The sequence below is a fragment of the Dermacentor silvarum genome, chromosome 9 (genome assembly GCF_013339745.2).
Source record: "Dermacentor silvarum isolate Dsil-2018 chromosome 9, BIME_Dsil_1.4, whole genome shotgun sequence".
In the NCBI taxonomy this organism is placed as follows: Eukaryota; Metazoa; Arthropoda; class Arachnida; order Ixodida; family Ixodidae; genus Dermacentor; species Dermacentor silvarum.
The window spans coordinates 146,943,455-146,963,956 of record NC_051162.1 but is presented as its reverse complement, the minus strand read 5'-3'; the positions used below and the strand labels follow the sequence as shown (position 1 = coordinate 146,963,956).

At 48.0% G+C, this 20,502-nt stretch overlaps 2 protein-coding genes across 3 annotated transcripts in view; one reads left to right on the top strand and one right to left on the bottom strand.

Annotated features, from left to right (window-relative positions):
• The window catches only part of LOC119464514 (mucin-5AC-like), a 51,798-nt gene extending 43,579 nt beyond the window's left edge, over nt 1-8,219 (top strand). The window contains exons 3-4 of one of the 2 annotated variants that reach the window (XR_007463604.1): nt 1,641-7,859; nt 7,921-8,219. Coding sequence is in view for 1 of the 2 variants with exons in the window: in XM_037725518.2 (XP_037581446.1) it covers nt 1,641-2,773 (1,133 nt within the window). In the remaining variant the exon portion in view is untranslated. Of the gene's footprint in view, nt 1-1,640 lie in introns of both variants that reach the window. The other variant, XM_037725518.2, reaches the window with a different exon arrangement.
• Nucleotides 8,220-8,320: 101 nt separating this feature from the next.
• Nucleotides 8,321-14,098, bottom strand: LOC119463968 (endothelin-converting enzyme 1). The gene is made up of 2 exons (XM_037724792.2): nt 12,991-14,098; nt 8,321-9,998 (listed from the first exon to the last, which is right to left on the bottom strand). Exons 1-2 carry the CDS (start codon nt 14,067-14,069, stop codon nt 8,552-8,554), a joined length of 2,526 nt encoding a protein of 841 aa, XP_037580720.1. The 5' UTR covers nt 14,070-14,098; the 3' UTR covers nt 8,321-8,551.
• Between the last annotated feature and the right edge of the window lie 6,404 nt (nt 14,099-20,502).

The window sequence follows — 20,502 nt, the reverse complement described above, 5'->3', positions numbered from 1 at the left end:
CCATTCGGCGTCGGATTCGCCGTCGGATTGTTTACCAATCGGCGTCGGATTGCGATTTGAATGTACGAGAAAGCCTAATTCTGCTACGAGGAAACTTTAAGACAAACCCCTTTTCCAGCATTTCTACCAGACCTACAGCTGCGCGTTGCGATGCGAACGGGTCCCCATAACGCTATCGCGTTCTACTCTTAAAGGCGAAGCTTAAGCGTCCTCCAATTTTATTGCGATAGGAATTATATGGACCCTCCAAAGCGGATTTCTGCCGTCGTCGCCGTCGCCGTGAGGTTCCGTATGACGTCAATGGCGATGAAATCGTCGCCGCGCGCCGTATGCTGTATGTGCGAGTGAAAGGGCGCGAGGGACGCGCGCTTTCACGGGGAGCGAACTCACGGCGGAGAGCAAACGCGCGTTCTGCGCCGTGCTCCATGAAGGGTTGCAGAATTAAGCTTCTCTTTTCTCCTTTACAATCACCATATATATAGAGCAAACGCGACTTCTTCCGACGCGCGAAAGGCCGTATGCGGGGGGGGGGGGGGGGGGTGAGGGGAGAGGCACGCTTAGCTGCGGCACCAAATGCCTATTTATTAAAAAAACGTTGTGAGGCGACATGTGGTAAAGATTTCCGACGCTGCTCGACGAGTGTCCCGTTCTGATCTCGTCGAAAACCTCCGAGCCGCCCCAGAGGCACCGGCAACAGTCACCAACGCGCCGCGCGCGTTTGACGCGAACGCAGGCAAAACGCTGACGGCGTTGACAACAGTTCTGCGTGTTGCCGGTGTTGCTGCATGTCCAAGTTTATACAGCTGATAAAACTACTATGCTTATTCCGTATAGCTCTCTACTAATTTGCTATCGCAATTGATGCATCGCCTTTCGGGTGAAACTGCGACAACTTTTTTTTTCAATTCTGAGGTTTACGTGCCAATACCACGATTTCATTATGAGGCATGCTGTAGTCAAGGGCTCCGGATTAATTTCGACCACCTGGTGTTCTTTAACGTGCACCCAATGCACGGTACGCGGGCGTTTTTGCATTTCGCCCTCACCGATACGGCCGCCGCGGCTGGCCAGCCGAGGCACTTTGCATGTATTCGCGGTCTTCTTCACGCTCGGAAAAACACTTTTATGTAGCACGTATTGAGCTACAGAAAGCTGTATCGGGAGTTTTTCATGTTGCTCTACAATATTCTCATTGACACTTTTCATCCAATTATAATATTTAAGAAGTTGATTAATTAAACTAATTATGCAAAAAATTATCTGAGTATCTCCAAGCGACGGCAAACAACACTACCTTGGTTCTGTCCAGCTACGTGGCATTTGCATACTTTAAAATCTTGCTTCATGATAGTTGGAACACCCTGTATATATAGTGCAGTGTAGGAATCACGCTGGCCCCGGAGGTACAATGTCAGAGGAAAGGCGTCGACATACTACGTTGTCTTTTGCACAATCTATTTCTGATGTTTCGGCTGATGGGCCAGCCCAAACGTCAGAAATATATTGTGCAAAAGACAACATATGTCGTATACCCTTTTCTTTAAAAACTATATATATATATATATATATATATATATATATATACATAATCATCTTCAGTGTACGTATGACATCGCCTTTTTTCTCAACTTTTTTTGCAGATGATTGCAGCGTTGCCACTGTCAAGGTACAAGACAAAGGCACCGTACTTTGTGCCTTGTTCAACTGCAACCCACCAGAAAAGTGCATCTTCAAGAAGTCAGCCAGGCTTCTTAGCCTGGACCGAACGGCGACTGCCTTCCTGAGGCGGGTCGTTGCCGGCTGGCCCAAGTACAACAACATTGAGGTACACACAGGAAATATCTCCTCCACTAATGCCACGCCGATTTCGTCGTCAACGTCACCGACTCCTGATACGACATTACCGTTCGTAGCGGAAGTGACGACAGCGAACGTCACTACGGTAGCCAGCGGGGATAAGTCGACGACGACTGCCACGTCCGCTCCAAAGCTCAACACCGAAGATAGTGACGCAAACAGCCCCGTCGTGACGACGGATAGTGTCACTACAGCATCCGGTTTGAATGCTTCGACTTCGATGTCTACGATGCACCAACCTCTAGGTCTTAGTGGCATATTAGACCTGTTAAACCATGTGGCCGAGTCTAGGACTCACTCCGAACTCCACGAAGAGGCAGCCTCGTCTACAAATAGCGCCAATCACGTTTCTAGCACGTCACTGTCGCCGTCGGGTACGTCATCAACGACTGAATCATTCTACAGATCGTCATCTACCACGCCTACAAACGACGATATGTCTCCGCCTCCATTTTCCGATATACCGGAAGTGTCTTCGTCGACTGAAGGGACGACCAGTACCACTACGACGGTGTCGTCTGCCCTGGAGGCTTCCATGAAGAAAATCCTTCCCACGAAGATGTTCGACGGTGACTCATGGTGGTCCCGGCTGTCGGCTCCCATGAAAGCCTCGAACCCGTCAACGAACGCATCCAGCGTCACTACCCAGAGCCCGAACGTGACAGAGAAAGCGACCGATGTGGGCAAGTCCAGCGACATCAGAGGACCCATACAGATCTTCGCCCCGACGACATTGAACGTCGACCTGATGCCCAAGGCATCGCCATCGATCAGCCTAGTGATAGGCCTGTGCCTTGGCCTGCTCCTTATCTTTGTTGTGATGGGCCTTATTGGCCGGAGGATTCTCGATGTGTGGCAGAGGAGGCACTATTCCAAGATGGACTTCCTCGTCGACGGCATGTACCACGTGACGTGAGTCGCGGGCGTGTAGTTGGAACTTTAGCGCACCACGAACAAAGTTTCTGGTGCTTACTGCAAGCGCTAGGCTGATGGTCGCCCACATGCTAAATGTCCATGTGAAAAGAAAGTGTCGTCGACGTGGATGATCGCTAGAAGCCCTCAGAAACATTAGCTCTCTGGTGCAATGCGAAGGTGTTTTTCTTGCCTCTTTTTGACACGCAGATAAAGGTATACAACAAAAGCATAGTTTCGCTGTTCCACTATCCAAAGCAACTTGCCACCTTATTTTATAAAAACTGGTTGACGGATGCCGTGAAGGCTCTGTCAACACATTACCATTCACACCTTATTTAAGATGCGCCCTGTTAGCAGCGCAAATGTGCAGATTTATATTTTTGTGAAAGATATCAATGAATAGTCAAGACAATTACGTGGTTTTACGTACGATTCCCCCTTTTACTTAAATCCATAAAAGCCTGCGCTTCTGGGGGCTTTTGGTGGTTTTCACCAAAACGTTTTATTGTTGTTGTTGTTGTTGCACGTGGCGACCATCAGCTAGGCTCTCGATCAAATTTTGTACAGACATGAACTCTTGGGTAGCAGATTTGTTCGATACGGCGTTGCTGACCTTATGCCACAGTGAGAGGATTGTTTTTGTTCCTGTGTGTTGATTGTTTCCGAAACTTAGTGCTTGCTATTTCTCGCGTGCGTTCGTCCTCATCGAAATCAAAACTTCACATCACAGACAGCTTGCTGGCGAAGCTGATCCAACTCACATTCTCTACTCAGACTGATTTTGCTTAAGTCATGTAAGACATGATGGGCAGTTGTTGCTTATAGACAAAGCGAACAGGATAAATGAAAGACAGGAAAGTTCAATAGCACTGAGCCGAGTTGGCTACCCTGCATTGGGGGAAGGGGAAAGATTAAGAAAAGGGGGGGGAAGTTTAGAGTTAATGTGCGCTTGAGTTGCAGACTTATGGGAATTCTCAGCACTGTGTGACAGATGGTCCTCTCAGTCCGGTTGTCTTCAGGAATCGCAGCAGCGCTGTTGTGGCATTCTGTAACTTTGATGTGTGAAAACACGTGGTCCCCATATCTTCGTCAGTACGAAAGGTCTTCCGGTCTAACTGGTATAGAGAGGTGTGTATGGCAAGCCTTTTAGCTTTGAGGGACATGTAGTGGCACAGAAGATGTTGTAGAGTTTCTTTGCAACCATAGGTATGGTGAAAGGCGATGTCGTTCATTTCTATCAAGAATGTGTATGCGTTGGGTGAATGCAACTCCCAGGCGTCGATAAAGTAGTGTTTCTTCACTTCAGAGAAGATCAGGTAGCAGGTGCAATTGCATAGATAGATAGAGCGAACGCAAACTATGGTGAGTGAAATCGGGAGTGTGCCATTTCTATGATGTAAGATGTGCTAACAATTGCTTTAGTGCTGGGCTGTGTCAGCTCTTGATAACGATATAGAAACAGCATGTGCGCCTTCATGTGCTGGCCTTGACTTTTCAAAGTACTCAGTATTGAGAACTACAGCTTACTGCTTGTGCTGCTTTCTTATATACATATAAAATTGTCAGTCTGACCGATTTGCCGAAAACTCCTTATTGAGCTCAATATTTCCAGAAATAAAAAAACAGAATGTGTATATGGTTTATAAATGAAACGTGCCGACGAAAATGTTGTTTTCTGGAAGCTCTGATGTCATATATCCAACCTCAGCCATTCGCAAACAGCACGTCGTGATCAAGAAAGATGAAGCTAATCAAATAGATGCACAGAAGTACAATAGGAGTGGGGTTCTTCTCTGTCGTAGGAAATCGACACTTATTTCCAGCAGAGACAATAGTAATCATGTGTAGCGATATTTATTAAGTGGACCTTTATCAAACTTGCACCGTGACGATAAAAAAATAGAGCTCTTATCCCACATATCCTCCACTTCTAATAATACGAACATATCAGGTCACACAGAATAGCAGGCCGTCAAGATCATTGCATAAATGGGAAATGCGTCATACGAAAATGGTCGATAGGTCGGTAAAGGCTGCGTTTGCAAGAAATTAAATGGCAGTGTTCCATTTCTTTTTATTTTTTTTTAGGTTTTACAGGTGTCTCCATGTCTCGTGGGTTTAAAAAAAAGGGTGGCGTCTGAGTAGCGTCCATTGTAGGGTCTCGTGGAAATTGTGACTCGGCGCTTTCGAATCGCCCAGTGAGATATTGGTTAACGGTCATATTTGAACGTGGCGCAATATTAATCTAGTTCTTCCATTTCTTTCTTTTTTTTTCATTGTGATAGTTTGTTTTGATGGCTCAGCTAACGAGCTACTCATGTGTGGATGATGCGTGAAGCAGACACTGCTGGGAATGGAGTACGACCTGGCATGCTCTATGTTAGAGTTTTAGCATAGCGTTCCGTCTTGCGGTTACCGATACCGGGTGCCATTACTTCCCGTGCGTGAAGTTTACCGGGGGCCGGTAAATTTATCGGGACAACTTGCGCACCAGTTACAGTGATTGCGTAACAACATGGACGTGCCCATGCACGCTGCCCACTTTGATCCCCGTTCACCAGTTCTACTCGCTCTCCGTCTTAAAAACAAGGAATAAATGGTTATCTCAACCATCGCTTATTCTCATCTCTCGCCGAGCACAAAGTATAAGTCGATGTTTTGTCATTAATATTGAGATCAATGCTAGGTTTCGATGCTGCTAGGCCTAGAGAGACGTCAACGAGGTGGGGAAGTGTATCGATTTTCGCCTAGTAGATGGCACCACAGCAGTTAGCCCTGGTCAACACTGTGTAAGGTGAACGATGTTGATGAGTTGAACGGCTTCGCTGCCAACCGCATAAAGCTTTTTTTTGCAGCCACGTACATGAAAATGTAGGCGTTGCGGTAGCTATGGTGTGGATTTTGGAATAACGCGTGAAGTTGGATCGATATACAATAACAGTGTGACAGGTTGGCTACGCGGCACCAAATAGTACACGGAAACAAAGTTTGTCAGCCAGCAGTAGAGGACCAACCAAGACAATGAGCTGGCTTTATTGTCCGTGCTTTGGGAATTGCAGCTGCCGAAACCCACCGGTTTCTCTCGGCGCTGTCAGCTGATTCGAGAGGTTCGTTCAGTTAACCTATCGCGAGCAATTTTGATTCAGGCTCTTGAACCTTACCAAGACGGTGACGCCACGAGCGGGTTGCGAAGGCATGCGCTAAACTTTGAAGGGGCTGTTTTTTTCAATTGCTGACGCAATCCTAAGCTCTATGTGCGGCTTACTGAGGTGAATTCGATGGTATACCATGCGCAGCATTAAATTCTTCCATCACCCAACATCCATTTTCTTTTCACTCTGGAACCATATGTGCTCTCTCTCTCTGCGATGCTTTGCAGCATTGTTTGCGATGCGAGTGAAAGATCGAGGCAGAAGTGCCTTGTAAGCACGAGCATGTCATTATCATTAGACCTCGTCTGTGTATGCCCTCCACAGCGTAAGAACACATTGTCGCAAGTCTTCCTCTTCTCGCCCAAGCATACAAATTAAGAGTCATGATAGGGTCCAACTTTCGTATTTGCAAGTCCTAGCTTTCGCATGCCGCGTCAGTGTTGTGCCTTCGTGGCCTCCATGGTATTATACAGCGGCATGATGCTTACCGATTACGTCGCGTTGGTATATGCAGGGAAAAACAAAGGAATACTTGTTCCTTTCTCTGGCGATCCACATCGCTTCTGTTTCTTTGAAAGGCTACTTTAATTCTGTGGTCGTCATTCACTTTGCAGGCCAAGCAAACATCGACGAGAGAACCTAGTTTGATCAAGAATGAACTTTTGTTTGTCTGTTCTTGTTTCTTGGCTAAAACACTGCATGCAAGATATGGCAGGGTTACCGAATGCTAATCGCAGGAACCGCCAATCGGCATACGCCTATAGTTGAGACAGCACCCACATCCGTTAATTTCTTCGCATGTACATTACAGGACGTCTGTGAACTGTCAAATGCAGGTTTGCTGAGAATGTTGGATATCTTCTTGGTATGAAAGTGTGCCGGAACCGCGCACACTTGTGGAAACTAGATCTTGAATCAACCAACCAGATGTCGAGCGCGCAAGGGCTTGTTCGTATGCACGGGGCAGCCCCAAACCTACAAAGCAGAACTTCTTGCTGGGCAAGTTGATATACCTTAATGACAATCTGAAGGGTGCAAACACACGCACATGCGATGTATAGTGAAGAAAAACAAGAGCGGCAAACGAAGCGCCATTTGTCTGTCGCCTGCTTTTTTTTTTACAATACATTCCATGTGCGTATGCTTCCGCCCTTGAGGCTGTTACCAAAACATACCGAGTTAAGCCACAAAAAAAAGTGTATATAAATAAAAGCCCATCAAAGCTGAGAAACACTCGCTTGATGTCCCGATGGAGGACTGCAACATTGTGAATGGTCGTAAAGAACAAAATATTGTAAGACAGAATTTAACAAGCTTGGTATTGAACACTTCCCAGGCCACGCTGTCACCCAAATCTCTTACTGGAATGTTCTTTGGACCTTTTCTGCGCTTTCATATTGTTAAAATATTCCAATAAGTGACAAATACTGGGTTCTCAGTCAAGTAAAAAAGTTTAAGTGCATTAGAATTATCAAAACGATTAATGAAAATTTGGCATATTACCGCTACAGCAATTAAATAAAATTTGGTCGCGTTATACTCATTCATTGCGAAATGGCCTAAGACTAGTACGTACTTACTGGACCACTTTTGTTCTTACACACTTCTGCTAATTATACTGCCAACAGTAGCGATTTATCACCTCTTGGGCATGGGCCAATTAAGGAACATTTGTTTAGTGCAAAGAGTTATGCGGATTCGGCCACTCATTGGTTGGGACGAACTATGGCTTGCACTGTGCAGCACGATATTAGTGGGACGTAGAATAACAAAAGGTCAAACAAATGCTTCATACTTAATTTTTTTTTCTATCCAGAGTTGGGTACATTTACAACTCTGCAGCTTTTGTGGCTCGAGGCAAACCATTTGTGGTTATGTTTGTGTCATGTTGTTGCTCGACTTGTGGACTAAAGCTTTCCTGATCAGTTTTTTTTTGTGTGCGTGTTGGACGAAGCATACAGAAAATGTATGTCGCCTTTTTTCCCTTAATGCACAGTAGTATTCTATGAAACGTCATGGAACTCTGCGTATTGACTCGTGATTTTGTGGTCACACTGTTTTGCGACGTATACAAACTGAGTTCGCTGTTTTTTTTTTTTTTGTACATGAGTGAGTAAAATAAGAAGTCTTTGTTGTTGCCAGGTTAAATATCCGCGGACATTTTATTGATATTTTGAGTTGTTGGTGAATTGCAATCATTGTCAAGAGTGGTGAATGGCGGTGATTCTGCTATGCAGTAATTTGCTGTGATGGAATGTCTTTATGCAGCTTGTTGATAAATTAAAAATTGAAAACGTGCTTGCAACGTCATTCCCTCTTACTCTTCCAGTCTTATCGTAAGGTTGTGTCATGACACAATACTTCGCTGGTATATTCAATATGGCCAAAAGGTGAGTTAACGTCATTGGACAAATAACATGCATATTTCTTTAGATGGCATCCATGAAATCACCGCGCTTTTATTCAGAGCTTCGCATGATTGCGCCCTTCTTTGTAAAAGCTAGGGTTCGAGCAAAAAAAAAATGGATGGGTTGGGGGCGGGGACCCGGCATGTTGAACACACTTGATGTACACGTGACATGAGCTCGGAGAGAGTCCCGTATGAAGGTGGTCATCACTGGCAGCGTTCAGTGCTCATCCCAGTATGAACATGAATGCAGCGGCATCATCTCGTCACTGTGCTTGCACTTAAATGCGCGTCTGAAGCGCTCGCTGCTACCTAGGTGCGCATTCACCAGGATGCGGGCAGGTATGCCCATCCTGTGCTTGACCTTGTACCGTTCGGCTCCCCGTGGTTCGCACATTCCCATCGTGTACACGATGTAGAAGAGCATGTCGGCCGTGAACTCCGGTTCTATACGAAGCCCGTCGGAGTGGTACTTCGACACTTTCTCCTTGTAGAACCTGTGCAGCGGGTCGAGCAACGCACCCTGAGCGATGAACTCTTCGAAGAAGGCCTGCTGGTTGCTGTTAATGAGCATGTCCTTCAGCGAGAGGGCGTACAGGTCTCGGTAGCAGGACCTGATCTTCACCAGCTTGGAGTCATCGGTCGGCGACCACCAGTGCGTGCTGACCGTGGAGTCGCGAATGAACGTCTGCGTGCCCCGGCCGTCGATGACGGCGAGCATTGCCTTCAGAATGGGCGCGCCGATCAGCGGCACAATAAGCAGCGGGTCATCGAACTCTTGCATCTTGTTGATGAGTCCGAACATAGCCGGCGGTAAGTAGAGCGTGTGGGTCTCGGCTACGTACTCGGGCTCGGTCGAGAACACCGACCCCGGGAAGAAGTCGCCCCCGTAACCGGGGTCGCGACCGGGCACCTCTTCTAGAAGGCTCGCCACTTGTCGTGGCTTGTTGAAATACTTCTCGCTCCTGGCGTACGTGAGCTCGTCGTGAGGCGTGGCCCCGAGCAGATCTACCTTCAGAGTCCTGAGCCGCTTCAAAGCGTCTCGGCGACTGTCGGTCTCGGTGAACCAGAAGCGAACGTACTTCTTGAGGCCCTTCTTTAGGTCTGCGATCATGTTCTCTATCACTCGAGCCTTGGGCTTCTCCGGAGACCACTCCGTGACTCCCAGAGCCTTGAGCGCTAGGATCCGCATCCCGTGTCGGTAAGCCTTTTCGGTGAGGCTTAGGCAGCCCTGGACCTGCATGGGAACGCCAGTCACCGTCTGCTCCAGACCGAGGGGCGTCAGGAACGACATGTTCTGGATGAGCGGCGCAATCTGGGTCAGAGTCGAGTAGATTATCAGATTGGCCACGTCGAGTGCCGACGTCGCGTTTCGCAGCACGGACATGAGGTTCATGAGGTACTTGTGGTCCAGGACTCGGATCTCGCGCCGATTGCCGACCAGAGCCATCACGAGTGGGTCCCAGAATTTGTCGCCGGTGAGAAGGTTTTCCGTCTCCACGGCGCGGTCGGCGAGGGTAACGAAATCTCGCGAGACGATGCGGGCCAGTGCGAGTTCAAGCTTTACTATAGCTTGCGGTAAGCCGCCAGCTCGTCGGCCTTGAAGTGCCGCTCGCAGCACCTTTCTGTAGTCTTCTTCCTTGGCCGTCGGGTGGAGGTACTGGAATCTGCAGCATGCGCGCAGTATAGTGTAAAGGTATATATGACGTTTCAAAGTATTGGGCTGAGATAGTTTGAACCATGTGCCGTAAAGAGAGAGATGGTAAACAAAAAATAAATTATGGGGCCCTGAGTGCCAAAACCACGATCTGATTATGAGGCACGCCGTAGTGGAGGACTCCGGATTAATTTTGACCACCTGGGGTTCTTTAATTGACCTCATCCTCGGTATCTTTAAGGCGTCGGGCGTGCAACAGTTAACGAGCCACTAGTGTCCAACACACGAAGCTGCGGTAAGCGACAGCTATGATCATGTGTGAAGGGGTTTAGAAACATTCGAAAAAGATAAATCTGCAGATCCCATGGCGCTGTGAGAATCGGTTTAGGCGAAGTGGTGTTTGCATTGATGTTTGCAAGTAGAGACCACGCGCCCCAGTTGGACGCATTTTCGGTGGGAGCCGCCTGGCTCAACATAAACTCGTTGCGCTCTACCATGCACATGCCACGCATGACGACGACGTTGTGATGACGACGGCCTGACCAACAACGTGATGTCGATGCTGGAATGATGCCGGTGGTATGACGACCACGGTGTGACGAAGGGAATTATGGAGCTGAAAGGATGACGATGCTAAAATGATTGCAATGGTATGGCATGACCACAGTGGTATGGCGATGTTGTAAAGACTCGATGACGCAATGATGACGACGGAATGACGAAGATAGCTTGTCGACAATGGGGTGACGACAGTGGAATCGCTACGATAAAATGACTACGACAAGAAGACTCCAGCCAGGAGCCTGCAGAGATGACAATGATACAATGACGACGGCGTGATGACGACATTACTTTCAGTATGACCCACGTATTCGGCAGGAGCTGTTCGGCAGGCAGCACAACTGCAGACAGCAGCAGTGGGAAAGTCGAAGGAACAGGCAAAGAAAAACCTAAAACCTTATAACCTTAAGTACAACCTAAAAACCTTATTAGCACTGATCTAGAGTCAGGCGTACTTTGTAGGCCTGCACAAGAGAGTAAAACGAATGATGAAATCAGCCAAGTCCTTGCAAATGCTAGAAAAACAAATCCGCATTCTCAACTTCCAGAAGCATTTGAGGGCTTAAATGTCGCAACGTTTACACGGCGCAACCCCGCAATGTGTGATCACCCGCCGCGGTGGCTCAGTCAGATAAGGCGTTGCGCTGCTGAGCACGAGATCGCGGGATCGAATCCCGGCCGCGGCGGCCGCATTTCGATGGAGGCAAAATGCAAAAACGCCCCTGTGCTTGCGTTTTAGTGCACGTTAAAGAACCCCAGGTCGTCAAAATTAATCCGGAGCCCTCCACTACGGCGTGCCTCATAATCAGAACTGGTTTTGGCATGTAAAACCCCAGAAAGCAGAAGGAGATTGATAGATCTTCGGTTCGACAGCTTCTTTCCGAAAGTGACATTATCGCTAACGTTATCGCTGCCTACCTACAAAATGCCCCCACGTGGTTGGTCCTCATTGTAGCTCACTGTATATCATCATGCATGATCATTGCCTAGGCACATGTGTTGCGTGACATGCTTCAGTACTAGGGACATGCGATAGTACTGAAGGAACACTTAATAGAAGCACTCAATCAGTTTCGACTGGTGCAGTGTAAGTTCAAAACTCAATTGGCAATTGTTTGGCGGTAAAAAAAAAAAAAGACGCCGATTATTGGCGGGCAACTTTTAAAAATTTCGCCCTGGGATCACGCCGCCGATTGTGTCGGTGTGATCTCCCGCATTAAATGGCATTTAAGTCTACTTGGCCTGTAGTTCTCTGCTTATTTTTTAATATAATGTGTTTAATGACAAAACCTAGCTAGCCAAGTACAGATGCTTTAAAAAGTCTATAGCTAGTTATGTAAGGTTTTTGTGGCGCAAAAGCAACTAAGGCTATGATGCGCCATGCACAGGATGAAAAAATATAATTTGATGAAAGTGCTTCAAGCAACAAAAATTTACTTTAAAGTTTGTTTAAGAACCCTGTTTCATCTAAAAACTTCAAAACATTGTCTAAAGATACAAGTGCGTTTTCAGCTAGGATCAGGGAAGGATGAAGTGGTGTTAGTGTTTTGTAAAGTTCATAAAAATATTTCTGTCTTTTTCCTCCAACGCCGGACATGTTATTAAAATGTGATTCACAGTTAGAGATTCTTGGCATTGATCACAAACCGCTTGTTCATTTTTCAATAAAAAGTTGTGTGTGAGATGTGTGTGTCCGATGCGAACGCGACATAGAATAACTTCCATGAAACGTTCCTGGTGATATGATGTCTTCCACTCCTGTAGTATGGGTTTTACTATTTGCAGCTTGTTGTTTACTTGGCAGCCCCACTCCTGTTGCCACTTTGAGGTGACCGCAGCGTCCCAACGAAGGTCTATAGTGGGAAAATGTTGTGATCGCGTCGTCACCCGTTTATTTCAGATTTCCCCCCATTTTCGTTCTGGCTTGCACTCAAACTAGAAATGACTCATTTGGTATTCTAGACACATAATAAACCAACATAATATATCTCCCTTTGATGCTCCTTTGATTACGAACCTGGTGATGCCAGAATAGCAATAATAGGATGCAAGTAAAGGATGGAGCTTGTGACAGTCAGCGCAGCAGAATCATATTTGTTATAGATGGACTAAACTAAGATTGTTATTAACTTTATCTATGACTGTGCATTCAGTTGAGTGCACAGCTGGGGAAGCTCGGTGCAGACCCGATCACTACCTTCGATCCTGACGCCAAATAGCTGTACCCTTGCTGCATCTTTTGCTACATGCAGAGAATAAAATTAACCCACGAGAGGAGCTCTGCCGGCGAGCTTCTATCCCGAAGATACGAACAGCTTCAACACACTCGATCGCACAATCTCATCTGTATGCGTCATTCATGAACAAGAAATCGATATAGAGTGCTAAAAGTATTGGGATAATAAACGTCTACTTGTAACTTCTGAAAATTTTCAGGTTACCTCGCCAGAGGCAGAACAGGCGAGTCCACGTAGAGCGTGTCGTTCCTTAGCGTAGAACGCAAATCCCCGACGTACGTCTTCAGCAGCGGCGTCGCCCGAAAGAACCTTGCCACGTACGCCACCAGCTTGGGCAGCGTGCTGACCGACGTGATCTTCTCCAGGGGCCAGATTGGAAATCGAGGCCTGATGCTACTCAGCGTGCGCGGCGTCTTGGGCTTCAGGCAGTCCGTGAAAAACGCCGCCGCGTTGCGCTCCCACGGCATGGTGGACACCTTCTTCTTGAGGTAGGCGGCCACCTCGTTCATCAGGCGGGCCACCGCCTGCGTCCGAAAGTCCAGGGAGTCCTGCTGGTCCCCTCGTTCGCTCTCCGCGGCCGCTGCCGCCTGTTGCTGCGGCGACGGCGTGAACCACTTGGCCGAACAGACGTGCGAGTAGAAGTCGTGGCAAGGCTTGATGGTCCAGTCCAGCTTGGACGTCAGGTACCGGCTCAGCCACCGACACTGAGGCCTGCCGCACTCGCTTCGTCGGCGTCGCTCCCCGTTGCCTTCGTCGGCGATCTCCCTCCACGAGTCGTAGTTGTTGACGAACGTCGAGTCCGGGGCGTCCTGCCGAGCCCGCATGACACCGAGCTCCGCCTCCGAGGGGTCGCCTTCCTTCTTGCCGCTCGCGTGCGGGCTACGTCGCCGGCTGTGCCGCCGCTTCTTGCGTTTCTTGGGCCTCTCGGCGACGCCGACGCCGCCACGCTTCGAGGAGCCCTTCTTGCGGTGAGTGGCCGCGGGAGCGCGGGACGGCGGCGCGGCGAAGGAAACCGGCGCCACGTGTGGCAACGCCATCGGGTCGCGGAGCGGGACGTGCGCCGGGGAGTCGACCTCCATGCTTCCGGGCGTCGCGAATCGTGACACCGCGACGTTGAAGAGCGCCACGCTCAATACGATGATGACCGTGATGCCGCCCATGAAGATGAGCACCGAGCGCAGGTTGACGTAGACGACATTGCTGTCGTCGGTCGTCTTGAAGGCACTGTCGCTCCGCGGCCGCTTGACGAACGAGATTGTATTAGCCGGCCTGTCGACCACCATCTTGCCGCCGCCGCCGCCCGCCGTCCGGCGTTCGCGGCGATGACGATGGTCATGGCGGAGATGCGAACGCTCCGCGAAGCGACAGAAAACTGAGCGAAAATCCCCGGAAAGCAGCTTAATTGCTAAGCTTGTTTGAAGCAAAATGAGTGTAAACAGGTGATTAAAGAAATAGAGGAATCAAAGGCCCGCACGTGACCAAAAGGACTGCCTTAACTGCGACGAAAAGGAAGACTGGTGGTTATGATTCTCAACTCTGGCACGTACCCGTTACAGGAGAACAGACCAAGAACAACGTTGTATGTATAACGTTGCCCAATAACGGGGTGGTAGGGGGAAACGTTAGACTACCAATTACTGCAATAAAAATAATTGTGCATAAACTATTGACGATGATTGGCAATGTAAGGGAATATCCGAAGGCTTCTTGAAAGCTATTCGCTTCGTTAAACGAATGATGCGCTTCAAGGCGTATGCGTTTTGCAGATTAGGTAACGTTTGTTGCTTAACTGCGTATTTCTGAGGAGAACAGGGCCGCTAACCATCACATCTGAGCGAGAATGTATACGTGGCTATACATATAAGCCGATTCGTAATAGTATGTGTTATTTTCAGCGGCACAAGCGCAGGCGTGGATGACTGTCGTCCTCCTCTCCTGCAACCACTGCCACAGGGAGAGAGGGTGGCGGGAGAAGAGGAGAGCTTCGCCTCGGCAATTCCATTCTCTCCCTTTGTCCTCAACCTTAGAGGCGCCGAGCCATGCTATCTGTTGGGAAGCAGAAATAGCGCCTCTTCCCTCTGTGCAACCACTCTCTCTCTCTCTCTCTCTCTGTTTTAAACCTTCAGGCGCCTCAAACCACTCCCGCGACAGCACGTGTTGATGAACGCGCACTGCAACTCTACTGCGCGAGAACACGCGGCCTTTGCATCGGCGCCACGGTAAAAGTCCGACCACCTTGAAAAGGCGTGAAAGAGCCAAAGAAAGCTCTTCGCTTTAAAATTTCGAAAACGAAAATGCCGGGAAGCTAGAACAGGGCGCAATGAGGAGTAGGAATAACTCAGTGTTAGCTGTCAAAAATATAACAAGAGGCCGAAGGGTTTGGTCAATGACCCTCATTGTGTATGCTTGTTTGTGTTTGTGGCATAGTGTTGTGTAATGTGTCGGTATGTCATTGGGGGAGTGTCATCGTCTCTTGTGGTCGCCTCACTGGGCGGGCCAGCTCGGAGCGCGAGTTCGCGAGCCGCGTGAGCGCGTTCATTGCCCGGCAATGAGGCATGACCAGGCGTCCAGACTAGGCGGACGTGGTGTATCCAGTGTCTGTGTGGAAGAGGAGTTTGTGTTGAGGACCTGTTGTGTGCTGTAAGGCTATGCCTGTGCCGCTCAGGTATGGCCTGCATGCCTGCTGCGAATCGACGACGGCAAAGTACGTGCGGGGTGGGAGCGAGCATACCTGCTTAATTGTCAAGGCGGTGGCAAGGATCTCCCCCTTCCGTCGATGTGGGAGAGGAGAGGGAGGTCGCGCTCATGAGTAGGTGGGAGTCATCGACCACCACCGCCGAGTGGCCGCGAAGGGATGGAGCAGCGTCAGTGTAATACTCTGTTTTCTCTTGTTGAGCGCCCAATAGAAATGTGAGGAGCCTGACTCATGCGCAACGGCGTCCTTCGTCGCGCTCCGTGTGCATGCGCTTGGGTATGGGAAGAACAGCCAGCAATTTGAAATGTGTGTGGGGATGCTACGCTGTGCAATTCCTTGTAGGGAGTTACAGGGACGGGGCCTGTCTGCCTGCCTGCCTATGAGGTGGCGGCCGGCGGGATTCAACAGCAGCCGCTGCTGTTGGCTGACCCACTGTGCCTCGAGAAGTTAGACGAGGGTGTTGTGTGCGCCGAGGGATAGGTGTTGTGTTGAGGTGCAATGAAGGGACCCTAGCGCGAACTCGATGGCCTTGTGTAGGAAAGTGTTCACCCGCACCGATGCGGGTGAACACTTTCCTACACAAGGCCATCGAGATCGCGCTAGGGTCCCTTCATTGCAGATGCGGGTGAACACTTTCGCAAAATCTGCGGCAGACACGCACAAGACGTGTCTGCCGACATACAGCACGTGCATCGGGAACTCTCTAAATGCGGCTACCCTGACTCGTTTGTGCGCTCCGTGGAACCTCAGCTAACACTTCCAGCACGCACCGATAGCACGCGTCCTAAGAAGCGTGCTCCTATACCGTATGTCCCCGGGATCAGCAAGCACTTGGCGCGTGCTCTATGCCCCTACAGTGTACAAGTAGCGCATGTTCCTACAAAAAAGTTGAGGCACTCCCTTGTAAACATAAAAGACAAGCTACCAAAAGAAAAAATTCCCAGGTGTTGTCGACAGCATCCCATGCGCAGACGGCGATCGAAGTTACGTCGGCGAGACAGGCAATTTTAAGCAAAGACTCAAGCAGCACATGTTTGATGTAATAAAGAAGCACGTAACTTCAAATGCTCTGGCCGAACACGCAGAAGCGACTCGTCATGAAATAGACTGGGACAACGCAAAGATAATAGAAAAAGAAACGAACTGGGGGACTTCTCTGCTTTGCTCTCTCTGCCCCACACACAAAATCCCCCCCCCCCCCCCCCCTCCGGTAGAGATCCTGGGTGCGCTACTGTTCTGAAGCAATACAAATATGTCAATCACTGACCTGAGTTTAACGCGTAGCATAACAATGATTAAGCACTGGTCACTGCCTTTCCGCATACTGGCAGCTGACAGTCTCAACTCGTTTCACATTAAATCATTGTATGCCTCATCACCGGCGTCCAACGTACTTCTGGTCAACAAGGCGCCGTCCCAATCTCGATTTCAGTGGTAGTTCAGTCCTCGTGCTAATGCCGGAAGTTTCAGTCAACAAATTCAAAAATTAGGTAGGTTACCATGAGCAGCGACAAAGCAAGTTTGAACGTGTTAAAATCAAGTTGTAGAAGTTATACAGGGGCGTTTTGTATAGCTGCACCAAAGTTAAAAAAAAAAAAAAATAGCTGCCTGTGGCAGATAGCACGATTCTAATCCCTGATCTAAATTACTCGATAAAGCGGCCATTTCTTCTACGAAAAATCAAAATGCCTAATGAGAAATAACATTATTACGCTTATTAACATTTTAATTAATTACTTTATGGCAGACATTTCAATCTACGAATTGTAGCTAGCAAGTATGCAAGGCATATCCACTTAGGACGAACTCTCAGGACTATACTTCAGTTTCGAGATATTCATTTTCAAAGTTTCCGACGAACTGCATTGGCGTTCCTGTTACGTTTGTGCTTCAATGCACAAAACGGCGTTTTCCTAAAAAGTGGAACAACAGACTGTGCATTTTTAGCGCAAGTTTGACGGCGCATATCTCGAAACCGGTGCCATCCTCAGAATTCGTCCTAAGTCGATGTGACATGCGTACTCAGAGCTGCAATTCGTAGATTGAGATATGTGCCCTGAAGTAATTAATTCAAAAGTTAATCAGCGTAGTTACGTTAAAGGGACACTAAAGCAAAACAATAAATCAACTTAGACCGATAAAGTATTCTTCGAAAACTCTGCTCTCGTTAATTACACTGCAGTAGGTCAATTATTAGAAGAGAAAATGAAGCTCAAAGTTAATTTTTTTTTAATTTCGCGCGGTAACCCCGACGTCGTCACTTCAGTGTGACGTCACGACTTCTACAGTAATTTTTCGTATTTGGGCCACGTTGGCTCAGTAAAAGTTCGCGAAACTTGCCACATTCAGCCTTGGGCTCCTTTAGAACACAATGTAGTCAATTTTTACCGCTAAAAAATTAACTGGGACCTAGAAGACGCTGTCAAAATCCATGACGTCACGGTGAGCTTGTGCGGGAACTTCAAGGTGGCGTCGCCACTCGCCTCTCTGTTTTTCGTTTCTTTCTGGCTTACCAAGCGGCTTCTTGCGGTAAGAGTGGTGTTTCGGTATCGTGGAAGGGTGATCTACTGATACAGAAGAAATAATGTTTCCCTTTAGTATCCCTTTAATTATTGAATTTAGCATTTTTATTTCTCGTAGAAGTAATGAGTACTAATGACAGTCTCATCGAGAAATTTAGATCACTGGTTAAAGTTGTGCTACCTGCCTCAGATTTAAAAAAATTTGGTGCAGCTAAAAAATTAGGGAAAAAAAACTAATTGGCAAGCACTCGTTACATGCATGTTGCACCACAGCAAATATTCCTCTGGTATCTTAATATCATGTTCCATCGGAATTTTCACGTTTACACTTTGATTAACCACCTGAACTAGAGTGTACTAGAATAGTTCTAGTGCACTCTACCTGAACTGCCTCCCCATTAAATGTCTGCAACGCTCTCGACCGAGCTCCGTCGGCCGGAACTGTAAACGCTGGTTTTGAGAAATAGGTTGTTGAGCTGCTTTTATCAGTTTTCACGCAAGCAAAAAGCCGAAGTGGTTTAACCCCACCCAACAAATGTTTGCAACCAAGGAGGTTTAAACCTCATTGTTTGCAATAGAGAGCCTACATGCAACGCTGCTTTGCATGTAGGCTCCCTAGTTTGCAACACTTTGGAACGAGCTCCGGCGGCCGAAACTATAGGCTGCGCTCAAGGATAACAGGCTAATATGTCCTCCGAGATTGAGTGGCACGCGCTGTACACGCGGGACTGATTAACCTCGGAGGCCATACTAATGTGCTGAATACGGCTCCGCTGCAGCAACAGATGACGCTGCACTAGACCGGTGTGTAGGGCACCTACATGCAACGCTGTTTCAGGGTGGTAACAACACCAAAATTTTGACCGCGATTTACCGCCAAATTTGGTGGGTAGCCATTTTGGTCTCCAGTCTTTCTGCTTTTTGTCACGCTCTGATGTATACCCACGTTGGCACGCGATCCATTAAATTTCTTTAATTTAGTTTTGCACCAATGCGCACACAAAACCTGCGTACATCTTTAATATACTAGTTGCCTTTACCTTTTATTTTAACACATCAAACTTATTTTTCTTTTGCATGTCGTGCGACACATAAAGCAACAAGTTATAAGGCACAATGGCGTGCTCGCGCGAGGTAGTATCATCTCAGGCCAAGAATGTGAACAGCATTAAGCATTTTCGTTGCCTTCCACTTACACGTAATTATATAAAGGGTGTTTTTCGAAGTGTGCTGTAATAAAGAATGTGCTTACTAGCCTGTTTAAAACGTAGACGTGCCGTGTACTGCGCTCAGACACGCTATATGTCTCAGGCTGCTGAGGTAAAAGTTTATTAAAAGAAGTTAATTAGTTTCACGTCACCAAGAGTTGTGGAAACGTGGTCTGTCGGCTGCTCTTCCGCCATTTTGGTCCCCACATTTAACCCGCCAATTTAGCTGGCGGCGGCACGTACCCTTACAAAGGCTGTCACCACCCTAAAACAGCGTTGCATGTAGGTTCCCTACCGGTGTGCTCCAGCCGCAGGGGGTTGCTTGAGCAACAAAAACCATTTAAATAAAGTGGCCTAGGATATTTTTAAATAACACTGTAAGAGTTACCGGTATTTGTGTGTCATATAAGTGGCCTACAAGGGCTATTTCTTATACCCACACTGGCTACACGAGTAGCTAGCATAGGAAGTCGCCATTTTTTTTTACTGGGCGTAGAAAAGTGTAGCTCCGCCTACCTACACGAAGACATTTTTATGGCTGTAGTGTAGCATGAAAACTACACTTTCTGCACTCTGGTTTCGTTGAGCGTAGGCAGCAGACGATAAACGAGCAGGCTGGCGTTGCAAACGCGTGGCGCCATTTTGTCTGGGACTGTCGGCGTTGATAGTGAATATTCGCTGCAAGGACGGTAACGAAGTGCTGGCGTGATCAAGTGTCACCGAGAAAGGCGAGCTAATCTTCCAAGATGATGAAGACGGATGGTGCGGGCTGTTTCAGACTCCGCGCTGTTTTATACGCATTGACAGGTGTGCACCTGTCTTCGTGCACCGCGCATTCGCGATGTATTTCACTACAGTTTGTCTAGATGTGTTGATGAAAGGAAACTCCTACATTGGCGTTTAGTTTTAGGCAAGGGCATAAGCGCAGCCAGTAAGTGCGAAGTAGGGCGCTTTTCGTAGCAGACGATGAGCATTATGCTCTGATTGGCTACAGCTCAATGAACCAAGTGCACATGGAGGAAGGAAAATATCTCTCACCATTGAGCTACCGCGGCGCCGTTTTCCCATCCACTTTCTGTGGTATTTATGTCTTAAAACTAGAACCCTGGAAGTGTTAGCCAGCGCCACCACTCACAAACCTAGGCGGCGGATGTGGAACATCCTTTCTCCATGCAAGTGCATCACATGACGTCATAACCTCTGCCAGGCACTACACTCGATTTTTTAGTCGTAGGCTGAAGCTGGGAGTTTTCTATCTAGTGGGAGTGCAGGCAGTCAGAGCATGACCTCC